Below are 15,357 nucleotides of genomic sequence, written 5' to 3' on the forward strand. Positions count from 1 at the left end.
ACATTTGTTTTCACATAGTATTCATGATTGTCTTCATGAATAGTTTACCTAATTATCACCTACCAAAGTCATGTTTGATCATTTATTTAATTTGTTCCAAACTGTTGAATACTTAGATCATTTCCAATTTTTGCTATTAAACTAAAACTAACACCTCCGAAATACTTCTTATTTTCTTTCCAGAAAGGTGCTGAGTTTTACCTGCTTGTAAAGGTGCCCACTCATCCGCACTAAAGGTCACAATTTTAATCATTTTTTGTGGTTATTTTAATAAGCCCAAAAGAAAGCTTACTGTTCCTCAATTTTAAACTTATCACCTGTAAGTTAAATATTTTCCATGTGTTTTTAATTAAGTGTGTGTCTCACATAATGTTAAAGTTAAAAAGCAAATAAACTGTTTCCTGAATGAATCAAGGGAGGATAGAATCAAGAAGGAAAAATGACTTAGAGAATTTTACCTTTCTATTAAAATATGTCATGAAAAATATACTTAAACTTAGTTTAGAAGATTATGGAGCATTCTGGTATTATTCAAGCTTAGTTTCCCAGGTTGTGAGAAAGAAATGTTGAAGCTAAAATGTCTTACACCAATGTCTTACACCAGCATGGGGTCCTGTTGGCATTAGTTCATTCAGCTAACAATGGATCAAGTGAAAATCTACTGTATGTTCTACTCTCGACTATTTTATGGGATAGACACATGAAACAGACATGACAAATGTCTGTGCCTAAACAGCTTATTTCTGAGGGAGAAAAAAGCTATGTAAAAAATAACTTGAGGGCATCTAATCAAGGTTATACAACTATTTTGTAGGCAAAGTTTTCTTATACTTCATGAAGAGGCACAATGAACAGAAATCAAAGGTATATCTTAATGAAGAATGAGCCATATATCATACATAATATTCACATTTTCTGATATATGATAAAATATAATTATCATGATAAAATTTTTTAAAAAGTGGTTGGAAAGCAAGAAAAAATAAAGTTATCATAAGATTATATTGCTAATGTAAAAACATACATATGCAGAAAAAATATATCAGAAAAGAACATACGAAAAAGGGATTTAGGCTCTGGTGTTGTGGAGAGCTAGTCTCGTTTGTTGGGTCATCTATCCATTTACTTCTGAATGCATTTCACATTCACAAGTTCTGAAGGACAATCCACAGACAACACAGAGAAACAGCAGCTAACATCTTAACTGCAGGTAGGTTCATGGGGTTTTCTCTTCTGTACCTGAAATTCTATGGCTACTCCTGGTGTATTATCCCCAAGTGACAATTTGTATATTCAGGCTAAAAATACATTGGGCTGGCTTTCAAGGATGGCTTCCTGCTTCCTTTTTTTCCTTTTCTTTTCTCTTTTCTTTTTTCCTCCTTTCCTTCACTCCTTCCTTCTTTTCTTTCTTTTAAGCAAAACACTCTTTAGAACTCTAATGTAAAACATCACTCAGGGCTTTTACAATTATTTCAGGTACTGCTATGCAGGAGCAACCTGAAAGAGTTCTTAAAGGTAGAAAGGAATGCAGCTTTCTTATGGAACTGAATGCTGACGGGAGCAGGTCATGTCGTAGTAACACGGCTGGCCGATGCTCAATCACAACTCTTTTTCATTCTGCCAGTGAAAATGAGTCGCAGCTTAAATTTTTTAGCATAATATAATTTTATATTCACTTGTCAAAAACAGCAGTGGATGGAGTGTGATATTGGGCATAACATGGCATCATTCTTACGATGGTTCTACCCCTGGAGTGGGTGAGGTTGGTGCACATGCGCAATAAAGACTAAAAAGGCACAGTGAGGTCACTGATACCTCTCTAAAACGGCGCGTGCTCAGGGCCGTTCTTCCTGATAGTGACTGACACTGAAGGACCTCAGTGGCCTGAGTGGTGAGTAGAACTGGCCTTAGTCATTCCTTTCCTACAGACAGTCATGGTGGAGAGTCGCTGTCCCTCCACAGGGCCTCAGGGCCTCACGGGCTTTGGCAGCAACTGGCTAAACAACCCTTGGTAGAGGAGGATTCTCTGGAAGTGAGGTAACCACCGGGGACTTCACAAAAAGCTGTGTGGGGAAGAGTTAGGAAAATGGGGTTTCTACTCTCCATTCGTATGTGTTCTCTCCCCCTAATTCTCATTGCAATGTTTCATTCTAGTATCCTAATGGCAAATGAGCATGAACATGAACTTGGGGGAAGGTGAGAGGTACAAAATAACCAACATTCTTTGCCTTAAAATTTATAGAAATGTAGCATATCGTCACACAATAATATAAGAATTCTCATCCCAACCTGCAGGTGTAATCAATGCTCTAGAAGAATCCTCAGTCCTTTTGTACTTCTGGGGACATCTCTGCACTCCCAGGGGTGCTCGCCTCCAGGTTAGAAAGTTAGACTTGGGGGAGAGCCCGTGGGCACCAGTAACAGGTCAGCTCCACTATCTTTTCAACAAGTTTGTGTGGGTTGGCCTGCTGAACTGTTTATCCTTATAAACAGTTTGTTTTATATGTGTTATCTACCCATGTTTAAATCTAAAACACAGCCCACATGTACATCAGAGGTCTACAAATGTCCCCTATATTATACAGGGGTGGCCACGGAATTGCCACCACGACCTGCACGCCCTGAGCCTACTGCCTTATTTTTTTAGTGCACCGATTACCAAATAGTCCATTTTTTTTGTTTATTTTGTGTTTCCCTCACTATGACCGAAGGATTTGGGAAATAAAAATACAAAACAGTCAGTTCAATTTGAATTTCAGATAAACAACAAGTAGTTTTTTAAGTACCATATATCCCAAACTAAATGGGACACAGTCATATTAAAAATTATGGGTTATTTATCATAAATTCAAATTAAATTGGGCATTCTGTATTTTATTTGGCAACTCTTTCCCATCCCCAACCCCTCACCAGCACTAGAATAGAAACTTTGTCTATTTTGCTCGCTCTCTTTCCATAGCACATAAAAACTATTCCTGACACATGATAATTGTTCAGGACACGTATGTTGGAGGGAAAGGCAAATACAGGAGATGCCAATGCATTAAACCCACATGGGGGCACAAAACACTCATAACCCTTTCAGTACTGGGAAAGTGGAGAAGACCTATGACCACGGTGGCAAGAGATGGCTCTTTGTCTCAGCTGTAGCAGGACCGAGGGAAAAAATGGGATAGATGTTAACCCAGCAGTGACACCTCCAATCACACAGGCCCATCAGCGATATTAGGACTGAAACACAGAGGAAGAGCATGCGGTAGGAGTGAAGGGTGGGCGTGTGGAGGAGAGTCCCGGTAAGGACAGGATGCTAGCAGTGAGCTTCCCAGCAAAGCCCCTGAGCCCCTCAGGATTCCGGCAGGGCAAGCGTGGCTGCCTGGAGGGACGAAGGGCTCCAACAATTCCGCCTGTAGGTACAGAGACCGGCCATTATAACATGTGCCTCTGGTGAAGGGTGAGTAGTAACCGGGGCAGTGTTGGTTATATAAATTATCTTGTTATCTAAAGTTGCCAAAAGACCCTTTTGGAACTTACCCAAGTGTCATCACCTTATGAAAGTATGCTAACATCTCCTTTTCCCTAAGCAGAAGCACTTGCAAAATAGTGAACTATTTTAGTTGAGCAGAGCCAGTCATTTGCAACAGGTGAAGAAACACATTCAGGGAGGGGGAGTGACGTCTCCACAGGCAAACAGGTGCCGAGGAAACTGTGAGGTTAGAACCCAGGTCTTCCAATTCCCATCTTGTGTTTCTTCTATTTGAGCAACTTGTATCAAAAAAAACCTCATTCAGGTTTACGTTTTTCTTCTCTTTACTTTTAGCATGAAATAGAAAAGCAACTTCAGGAAGCCTCTGGTCTGGTCCCATGTTTTTCACTTCTGGTCCTGGGACATGGAGTGAATTTCTTGAGCTTTGGTGGAGCTCAGCTTTTCTTCTATTCGGTTTGTGTGTGGAGGGGGTGGGGGTGCCTGGGGTGGGGCAGTGTAAATTAAGTGTTTTCTTTCTTTGGCTTTAAGTGACTAAGATTTATTATTATTATCATTATTATTATTTGTTATTGTTGGGCTACAGATGGCACCGGTGGCTTCTTATTTTTCAGACATCCGATTAAACTTGGCTCAAGTCCCAGTTTCACAGGGACCTGCTCTGCAGGCCCCTGGGCTCCTGTCCTGCATCCGAACGGGCCACACCTGCTTTGCCCAGACCAATTTAGATACATCAGTCAGTCAGCTGCCCTGAGGACCCGGCTCTCCCTGGGCCTTTGGTGAGCTCAGGATGGAGCCCCTGATGTTCTTGGAAGGGTGTCACATCACGGAGCACGCAGTCTCCCGAGTTTTGCTGCCTTCTCCTTTCTCCCCCTCCCACCTCAACTTCTTCCCTCCTTCCTACCTTCCCACACCATCCTGGGAATTCAGCTTCACTCTTTCTCACGTGAAGCAATTCAGTAGTTGTAAAAAAGCTTCTACTTGCTAATTCCTTTCCTCTGCCTCCTAGAAAGAATCCCTGATTGTTTTTCTATCTTTTTCCTGGGGGCAGAGGAGGCTTCATAACATGGTGGAAGGAAAACCAGAACATTCTTAGACTGGGTGTTGGGTTTGGTTACCCACAGAGTTCTGCCATCCCTTTAGAGGACTTTGTTTTGTTCCTCCAATCAGCAAACTCCAGCCCTAAAATTAGAATCTCTTTGTCTGCATCGGTAATAGGAATACTAATGAGTGTAAAAGTAGGCAGGTCTATCAGCAGGGATTGAATAAAAATATTCTATTTCAGATAACATACTGAAATAGGTCTTCAACTGATTCAAGTGATAACTGAACTAAATCTCATAATCAAGCCTTCATTATGCTTTTTAAAAAGATGTACAAATGTCTAAACATGTAAAATACGAAAAGCGTGATAGCTGTATCAATAATATTACAGTATGGATTATTTCAAAAATAAGTCTGCTGATTAGCCCTTTTTATTTTAGTTTTCTGTACTGTTACTGCAGGCAGAAATGTAGAGGATATAATTTGAACAAATAAATTGAAATGGAAAGAGACAGTAAGTATTTAGGGGTCATGGAAAGTAGCTAAGTTGAGTTTATTTGGGTAAAATTTATACAAATGAGAAGAATTATCTGCCTTGAGCACATCCTTAAAATTTAAAGGCCTGGATAGGAATACAAGGATGATGGCCTCCCCGCCCCACAATGCGAATGTCCCCCCCTTCTCCTCCCAGCCCCAGCTCTCTAGTTCCCCAGGAGGAGCCATGGGGCTTGTGTGTGAACACCACAGCCTGAGAGCTCTGCCTCCAGATGTCTACTAGTAGCTGCTCCAAGGCCACCCACAGACTTGGGAGCACACCCCCAGCCGTGCGGTTCATCCTTGGGAATACAGGCCTGGCGATGAGGCTAGTATTATGGCCCTGGAAGCAGACTCAGGACAGTTGAAAGAGTAATTCTTGCATCCTGCGTACCTGGAATATGACCTGGAAGTAGGGAGACTGGGCTGTGAGCAGGCATATTTCCTTGGCCTTAAGGACTCGTTCCATGGGAAGGGTCCCACTACCAGAGGGACAGTAGAGGCTGGACAAGGAGCACCACATGCCACGGTCTAAGGGACACACTAGTACCTCCTTTTTAAATAACTTAAGAAAGGTTCAAAATTGGGCAACGACCAGCCAAAGAGGATGATGCCACAGAGGGCACTCTTTTCTGCGCACGCGAAAAGTTGTTCTCTGTGTATACTCTCATGGAAAATGAGAGGTGAAGAATAAAGACATGTTTTAGAAAGACAAAATGTCAAAATGGATGAAGGTGGGTATGTGAAGTGGGAGAGTTTGCTGGGCGTGGGCTAAACCACACACTGGTTCAGCTCCCTGTGCTCCATGGGTCTCTTCTAAATCAGACAGTTGGTTTTATTGCGACTTTCCACAGGACTGGGGCTGCTAAAAAAGTAACTGCAGTGGCGGTAGCCAATCACTGTCTGACCTTCCTCTAGCAAGGGCTGAGGGAGAGGCCATGGCCTGTGTGTATCCAGTTACAAAGGGACTCAAAATTTTTGTTGGCTGTTTAGGGAAAAGATACTCATCCACTGCCTGGAGGCGGATGGGAAAGAATGGAGCCCCAGAGTGAGCGGCAGTCGCCCAACACCGCGAGAGAAGGACCTGGGCTGAAGGCAGCTGCCTGCAGACAGGGTGAGGAGTACAAACACCTGGGTTGTGGTGCGGGCTAGTTGCCGGAGCAAAGTAAAGCTGACGCCTGTACTCGTGCTAAACTTTCAAGTTAGATGCCCAGTAAACACTTTTGTTTCAAAAAACTAGTTAAGTGTTCTATGACTTGTAACCTAATGTGCCCTCCACAACATGTCCATTTTTAAGTTTAAAAACCCAGCTTATTTTTTCTCTTCTAAAGTATAGTTCTTAATTATAAATCTATGCATATTTTCCATGATAAATTATTCTTTTTCACTGAGAAGGAAGTGTGCCCAATTATTAATGGAACTGTTAAATGTTATTTCGAACTGGAAAAATTCTAGAGATCAGTGAAGTAGAAAGAGATACCAGTTCTTACTAACGTTCATTTATACACCCAGGAGGTTTCTGAATTCATGGTTATTAATGTCTCCAGTTCACAGAGAAAAACAGCTTGTTCTTATGTAATAATATATGTAAATAAACAGTTATTACTTCCTTCATTTTTTTCTGATTAAACTTTGGTAAATGTTATACTTCTTATTTGACAAATAGAGAAACTAAGGCTCAGAGAAGGTAAGTAACTTGGCCAAGGTTATATAAATACCGATGAGCAGAGATGAGATATTCTGAATTTAAAATCCTCAATGTAAGTCTGGGGGCAAACCTCCCTGGCTTTGAAGTTCCGTTCTACCGCAAACACCTGGGTGGCCCTGGGCAGAACGTTTGTTCTTCCTGTGCCTCAGTTTCCTCAACATAAAAGAGAGATAATACTATATTTCCCTCATAGGACTGCTGTGAGGAATAAGTGAACTAATGTACCTACAACCTTTAGGACAGTGCCTGAATAAATGTTAGTAATTATTGTATGCGGCACTCTTTTATTCTCTGCACTGGGCAGAGAAGACAGAGAAAAGAATCCTGAAAGAAATTCACCTCCTCATAAATTCAGCCCACAACTGGGTAATGGTCCCTGTCCCCTTGGCAAGGTGGTCTGGAAGCAAATGGATGGACCCAGGTAGATGTTAACTTGTGAAGAGTGTCATAAGTTACTTCAGTGCAGCCTGATTTTTAACACAAATTTCACAGTCAAGAGCATCATTGAGAGGTCAGATCTAATGACATAAAAACAGACTTTGTGGCTTATATTGACTTAATATTTTAGGGGTCAGAAAGTTGGATAAAAGGTAGTCTACGATGAACATAAAAATAGTATACTAGCTGCTAATTTGCTGTTTTAGAAACAGAATTCTAACACCAAGGTTCTCTGTAATTAATTTGTAAGTACTGCACCAGAATGATAGTGTCTCTTCTCCTTGCCAAATGCTGTCCACCTTGTAAGTTTTCCCTAAAATCACCTCTTCTGGGAAGCATCCCTTGACCCTTTCCTCCAGGCCAGGTTGCCCTGTGCCTCTCCATCATGGGACTTAACAGCTCGGCAATCTAACAGATTTTACTATTTTTCTAATGTCCATATCCCCAGTTAGGGTGGAAATTCCATGAGGGCAGAGGCAGCTTTAATGTCAGTGCCTGCACTTAGTAATTAGGGCTGATGAGATGATTAGAGACACCGTGATGTAAGTGCGTCAATGGACACATTTAAGGAAACTTAAAAAAAAGTTTGAAAATTATGTATGCAATTCAATCAGATCTACTGAATCAGCATTAGTGTGGTCCCTTCTTTAATATATAGAGTCCTTTCAATTAAAGTGGAAAAACAAGTGGACTGGATAATGTCACAGTACATTCAGACACACTTGCTTTGCGGTTTCCTCATTTTCCGACAGCCCGTGAGCAGCCTCCCCTCCTCTCACGCCCCTCACCCCACCTGTCCCATTCCGCCAAGTCTCTCTTCTCCCCCTCCCTGTATTTCCACTTAGTAGAATGATAACTGTGTCAAACTTTATAGTAACAGGCCTAAATAAAGTCAGGAAGAAGTGCCTTTAAAAAAGAATCTTCCTATCATTGTTTTATTTCAAGCCAGCATGAAATGACCTCTTTTAACTAACTTTTTATTCCTCTCTAGAGGAACTAAGTTAATTTCATGAAGAATAAGTAAAATTGAGTAAAAAGCCTCTTTAGGAGTAAATGTGCATATAAAAATGCCTTAGAATGCATGAATCACACTCAGGGATGAAGTGATTTGACAATATGAAATAATCCTGTAATAGATAAAAATGATGTTTCTTAAGAAGTATGTACATCAGCAAAACAAACAAGCAAGCAAAATATGACCAGAGACACTGAAATTGAGAACAGGCGGACAGTGACCGGAGGGGAGAGGGGAGGAGATGATGGGGGAAAAGGGGAAGGGTTTGCAGGAACTAGTATAAAGGACACCTGGACAATAACAAGGGGGAGGTGGGGAGGGCTGGGGGAAAGGCAGATAACTGTACTTGAACAGCAATAAAAAATAAATTAATAAAATAAAAGAATGAATAAATAAATAAAAAGAAAAATGCATTCTATTGTTACATCAAGTCAGCAGCAGGCAAGCCACGCATGCTTAGACTTCTAATGTATACAACTGCCCACTTTAAAAGACAGAAAAGTTAATAAAAATAATTTAAATCTTCAACTTCAACCTGCAAAAGAACTAAGTTGCTGTAAGATACTTTCCCTGAACTATTTAATTAATCTTGTTACTAGGATCAGAAATCCATCACTTCATTTAACTCTAGATATCTTTACTTAAAGTCTAAAATTCAACAGTCAGAAATAGATTAGGTGGTAGATCACTGGGTAAAGTCTGCTACAGGAAAATTGTAAGCTAACCAGAACACAAACCAAACTATGACATATTCGAATCCTTAGGAATTTAATTTGGACTGTTTAATGATAGAGTCAAGGATGCCAAAGAAAAGAGTGTATTTAGTGGTTACAGTAAGTAATTCAAGAATAAAAAATATTGAGTTCATTGCATAGCCCACTGTACAGACACGAATAAACAACTTGACCTTTGGAAGTCTGAGAGCTTCAATTTATGTGCTTTCTAAATATACTTACAATAAAAATGCCATTAGAAGTACGCTGTGAAGATGAATGTCAGTGAAGAACTGTGAGACCCATGGATAAGAGATGAAAAGCAACTGTAAATACCATACGCTAATTAAAATTTAATGGGACTAAAAATCTCATTGCTATCTGGGGTAGATTCATAGATGATACATGAATAGCAATATATAATTTTGAAGTTTTAAAAATAACAAATTCTAGGGAACACTTGAAAAATACATGAAACAAGATCACCTAATATTTCTCTTTGCTTTGGAAACAAAGTCTATAATTCTGGGACCTCAAAAATATTCTAGCTTGCTTAAACAAAAATAATTTGTTTTTAACTTTGAAAATGTTTAATATTTTTTTCATCGTAACAAAGAGACAGTGATGTGAACTAACAGATGTGGAAATTACACCTGTGCAGCGCCAGGTGCAGACCTCCTCTTCCATGACATTTGCACAACCCTGGGCACTGATTGCTGTTCAAATAAATTGTCATTATGATGATTTATTCTTATGGATATGCCAATTAATGTGAAAATGTGGAAAGAGCAAAAAAAATATAGGGTTCTAATTACACCTATTAAGGGCTGAAATGTTAGAAGTTCTGACATACATTACCAATTTTATTTTGTCGAAGGATGCTTCAGTTTTAGAAAGGCCTACCACTAAGTTATTTTTTAAAGCCCACATACTTCCCCCGTGTATCTGAGAAGTAGGGTTTAATCAACAAATATGTCCATGCATGTGAGTGACAGACCAAGAGAGAGAAGGAATCATGGACTACAAATAAAATGTTAATTATACCTATGCCAACAAGATCTATTCATGAGAATTACAAAAACTTTTGTGTCCAATGTAATACAGAAGAGGAGGACAACACTTCACATTTTTAGGTAAGACAGCATTAAATCTGCTCTATCTGCTGCAGCTATTTGTTAGAAACAAATCCAAATTACAGAAACAACCTTCAGAACTGGGAATGGAGATGCTGGAAGCCGGTCGAATTGGGAATGAGACATGTGTGACCTTTTGTAGATACACAGGAAAGGCCCATAGAGATCAATCAGTACAGCCCCCACCTCTCCTTTTACTTGACTCAGAGAGGAAAAGGGCCTTGGGAAGACTGCCTGTGAAGTGAAAGACCAGAGTAAGTGTCCCGACTCCAGGACTGTGCTCCTACATCGCTGCCCCACGCTGGTTGCCTGAGCTGGCAGGTAACGTGAGATGTGTCCTTCTCCTTCCCGTATCAGTAGTACCTACAGCCCAACTACCTAGTATGGGCCATGTATGTACGGTGGGGATGAAGGAAGCCAGACAGAGAAACATTTAATATTTATATTTAGGTATCATATATTTCATATATTAAATTAATATATATTTCATATATTCATTTTCTCCTTATCATGAAGTCAATTGGCTTCTGCTCCCTACCTAAGAGAGCTCGTTTGCTGAAACTCTTGATGCGTGAAACTGTTAGATATTTGATAATATTTACTGAGCACCTATTATATTATGTTCACTTTAGAGATGTCATCTAGTTAATACTGCATGGTCTGTATTTGTATTTTACACACAAACCTTAGACACATTCCCTGCCTCACCTGGTGGAAGACAGGGACTTGCAGCTCTCTCTCCAGCTGCCTGCAGAGTCCAGGCTCCTCCCTCCACCCCATACAGCCTCCCACGGCTTAAAGGGCCCGCCCAGGGGCGATTTGGAGACAGTGATACCAGAAGGAGCTGGAGTGGAATTCACTGCCATGTTACTGCTTGTGTAAGTCTTCTTCCCTAATACGATCTAAAGAATGGGGGAGACCATTACAAAAATAGGCAATTCTCAGATTAGCAATCAGGATGACCAAAATTTAAAGGAAAGTAGTAAAAAAGAAGTGTGAAGTAAAAAAAAAATGTCACCACCAAACTGATTGGTCAAAGCCAATCACCAATTTTGTAAATCTGAATGAATGGAAAATGTTCTAGTAGAAAACACACAAAACATTTTCTTAAAGCAGTTTACTTATCTTCCTTTTTTATAGGAGAAAAATTGTTTATTTTCTACTTATCTGCCATATTTCTTTTTTTATGCTGAAGCTTTCTTTACTTTTTATTACTTTATTTTTTCTTTACTTTAAAAAATTTTAAATATATAATCTTTATTATATATTTTCCCATTATCATTTAATCCCCTCATAGCCCCTCCCCCAGCAATCACCGCACTGATGGCTTAGAAATCATATCCTTCCTTAACCACTGTCTGAACACTATTTTCTAAGCATTAAAAGTATATAGTTGGAAAAAGTAAAATTGTAATGTGGAAAAGATGTTTTCTCAAGACAGTTTAAAGACATCGAGGTGCACTTTGAAAAAAATTTATGTCATTGTAAGCTGTCTTTTAGAGAAGCAAATTTGAGAGATCCAAGACATATTTCATGTGCTTTAAGTGTAGAACTATTACTCAATTTCCAACTTTGTTTTTACTCTCTAGATGACCTGCTGTTTCAGTGAAGGGGACTCATTTCTTGCACTTTATTTTTCTAAAGATGACATACCAAATATCACAAACATGAGATAATGACTAGGATTAACAGAAACTCCACACCCCAAATTTTAAGTTCCACAGACTAGAAAAAACAATTTAAAATTACATTTTGCTGATACTTTCACATAAGTGTGAAATCATTTAGCTTCCCTAGGTTTTAGAGAAAACACTTTAAAATGCCACAAAGATGTATAACAAGACATAAAACAGTGAATATTAACTATGTCCTTGAAATAGAATTTAAACTTGGTGACTAGGACAAGGACATGTCACATTCCTTTTTCTTGCTAAGGAAATTGCATATTTCCTTTGCAAAGCGAAAGAATATGCAGTCTTCATAAGCATATCTGTGACAGTTTTAAAGTTGTTTTGTGTCAGGTGAAAGGTTTCCATAAATTTTCATGATTGTCTCAAAGTTGAAAAAAGAAATAAAGAAGAAGGAAAACACTAACCTTAAGTATACGTTTTGCTTTTTACCAATGTTAGAACTAATGTTTCTGCTATATCCAGGTTTTGTCCTTTTAAAATATTATTCTGAGTTATGTAATTTTCAAATCCATCTTCAAATGAACACACATCTGAATTTTTGCTTATGTTTCTCTCCTTGATCTGCAGTGTTCTAAATGGAAAGTTAATCTTCTCTCTTTACCAGGCCATGCAAAACAAATGGATATGCCTTTTACTAAACAGAAAGCCGAGCTGTGGCGGGGGCAGGCAGTTCACCACTGCTGAGCATGCGTGTTCAGTTGGTGGACATTGAGGTACCACGAGTCCTGGTGGAGAACACTGATTTCACTTGGTAACTGAGTAATTCTGGAGGTAACTGAGTAATTCTGGAAACAGAGAGCCTCTTTTCCAAAAATTTCAAGTAATTCCCCACCCACAGCGTCCCCCCCCCCCATTCCACCCCCAACATCCGTTTCATTGTTCTCAAACCCCCCTTCCCCTAAGTCCCCCCCCCCCTGTGCCCATCTATTTCAGTGTCTTTTTTATTCTGTTTTTGTTTGTTTAATTTTAGCTTCCTCACATGACTCTTTTCAACCACAGATCAATTACATTTCCAGAATTTCACTCAAACGACATGAAGGAGAAGTTTAATAGTTACATGACTGCTTATCTGTTCACTCATTTAGTCCTCACACTGACCCTATTAAGTAGGTTTTGCTATTCTCTTTTTTTGCATATTAGGAAACTGAGGCCAGAGAATTCAAAGACTTGGCCAAAATTTACACTGTCTCTTTAGTACATTTTATTATTTTTAAATATTTTACTTGTTTCTAGAGAGAGAGGAGGGGAAGGAGAAAGAGGGAGAGAAACATCAATGTGTGGTTGCCTCTTGTGTGCCCCCTACTGGGGACCTGGCCAGCAACCCAGGCATGTGCCCTGACTGGGAATTGAACCAGCAACTCTTTGGTTTGCAGGCCCATGCTCAATCCACTGAGCCACAGCAGCCAGGGCTCTTTAGTAGATTTTAAATTGTGTTTACATATTATTAGAGAAGAAAAGATGAGTTGCAGAAGGTCATGAAGGGATTTATTGTGTCTGTAAGCGTTGAGTTCCTTACGATTTCAAAATTTAATCCAGAGTGCATCGATTTAAAATCTTCTGGGAAGACAAGCTGATACATCACAAGATTTCACAGAGCCAGTCTAAAACCTCTGAGGGAGACAGGAAAGTCCTAGCTCAGCTCCCTGGCTCTCAGCACACTGGCCCAGCCAGTGGCTTTAGTAGCTGCGGCCATGACTTCCCTGGTCTCTGTAGAGGTTCCAGATTGAAGAGCAGTCAGGACTGCTGGGAGACACAGGATGCCAGACCTGGCTGTTCAGTAAAGCTAGGTGTTTTTAAGCTAGTAAGTACATTGCAGGGATGAATGCATACTTGTACACAGGCATGTCTATGGAGAGCTGTGTGTGTGTATTTTACTTTACTCCTCCTCATTATTAACAGTACAATAAAAGTGTACGACTAGAGCTTGACAAGTCTATTTAACTGCCGATTTTGCTTACCAGTAAAAAGAGCTTGTTTCTGAATTCAGATTTCAATAGGTTTCTAGTAAGAATAATTTGTTAATGAAAAATAATACATGTTGCTTTTGTAATAACAAGAATAACTAGAGTGCATTTTATTATCATAATTTATGTTAAACATAGCATTTTCCCTCTATCACATGTAATTATGAAAAAGACACAGTTATATATTTTATATAAATTATTGAAATAAAATGAAAAATTTTCTGAGTTTCTATTTAATACATCTTTAAAAATTAACTAACTCAACCATTGTTATGATAATTTTCTTATGTTTCCAAAGTATTTATAGAGTTTTTATGAGCACAGAAACTTATTACTAATTACAGACTAGAATAATTTTGTGATTTCAGTCATCTCAAAATGGTCAAAAATACTATGGTCTATAGTACTCACCTTTTGCCCATTCATCCCTGGAATTCCATGTGCTCCAACAGAACCCTAAGGAGACACATAATTAGAATAAACTGCTATCACAATCACAAAATATTTCTATTCTAAATTTATATTGTATTAGTTATATCAGCCATAACTTTACCTTGCTAAAACATATCTGGGAGGCTATGTTTTTCAGTCCTTATCCACTGTATTCAAGTGTGTGATAATGTTTGCAGAAAATATGGAGTTAAATTTAACCATATATCTAAATATCCCTGTAACTGTAGTAAGATTTTTAAGAAAGTGACATCATATATTGAGATCTATGGCTATTACCAGGCCACATGGTTCTAAATTTGGGTGCCTTTAGGAAACAAATAGGCTTAGTTCTATCTGGAAAAAGCTTAGTAGTAGCAGCAACTTTTGAATTCCATGAGTTTAAATACCATGAAACAAAAGGTAATTAAAATAACTACCACTTGTTCCACAATTAGTCCAGTAAGTGACCCACGTTGTAAACTCAAATTTGTTGTTATCTGCGTCACTTCCCCCCAGACTTTCAGGGAGCACACATAAGCCACACTAGTATGAATATGTCTTGCAAAGTAGACTAGAGAAGACGTTACAAATGTTAAACACTGATGAGGAACAACATGTCTTCTGTACATAAAAATATAGCATGTGTGTACACGCACACTGCGGTGAGTACCAGTGGCTGGACACAAGCGGAGTGAACGGGGAATAAGTAAGCTAACTATCACCTGAGGAAAATCTCTGACAGTGAGCTGGATGTAGTGACATGAACAAATGTTTTCAAACAGTGATGTCATTTCCCTTCATACACTTACTGTGTAGGCTCTGGAGAGCCCATTTAAAAAAAATGTGCTTATTCTTTCCCTACCACTAGAAAATAGCTTTTTCTTAGTAGATATATGATACTAAATTTCTTAATAAGAGTGGAAACATTTAAAATATAGTAATTATAACCTGGGTGCCCTAAAAATAAGTCAATGAAAAATATAGTCATGGTATGCAAAACAGATTGAGATGGCAAGTTCCTTAGTGCTTCCAGGGTGAGACTGGGTGGGCCATTAAAGCTCTTTCCGAAGCCCAAGGCAGTAAGTTTATCCTGGTTGCATGCGGATCAGAGTAACTTTACAATTTCACACCACGCTTAATAGAGACATTATTGCCAAGGACAAAGTGTTCCTCCCACACACAAGCCATGTCTCAACTCACTGGC

At 39.2% G+C, this 15,357-nt stretch overlaps 1 protein-coding gene across 1 annotated transcript in view; it reads right to left on the bottom strand.

Moving 5' to 3' along the window:
* COL25A1 (collagen type XXV alpha 1 chain) overlaps positions 1-15,357 on the bottom strand; it is a 472,627-nt gene that overhangs the window by 80,538 nt on the left and 376,732 nt on the right. The window contains exon 12 of the mRNA XM_053657029.1: positions 14,133-14,177. Coding sequence (XP_053513004.1) covers positions 14,133-14,177 — 45 coding nt within the window. The remainder of the gene's footprint in view (positions 1-14,132; positions 14,178-15,357) is intronic.

The sequence above is a fragment of the Artibeus jamaicensis genome, unplaced genomic scaffold (assembly GCF_021234435.1).
Source record: "Artibeus jamaicensis isolate MK-2021 breed Jamaican fruit bat unplaced genomic scaffold, CSHL_Jam_final scaffold_3222, whole genome shotgun sequence".
Classification (NCBI taxonomy): domain Eukaryota; kingdom Metazoa; phylum Chordata; class Mammalia; order Chiroptera; family Phyllostomidae; genus Artibeus; species Artibeus jamaicensis.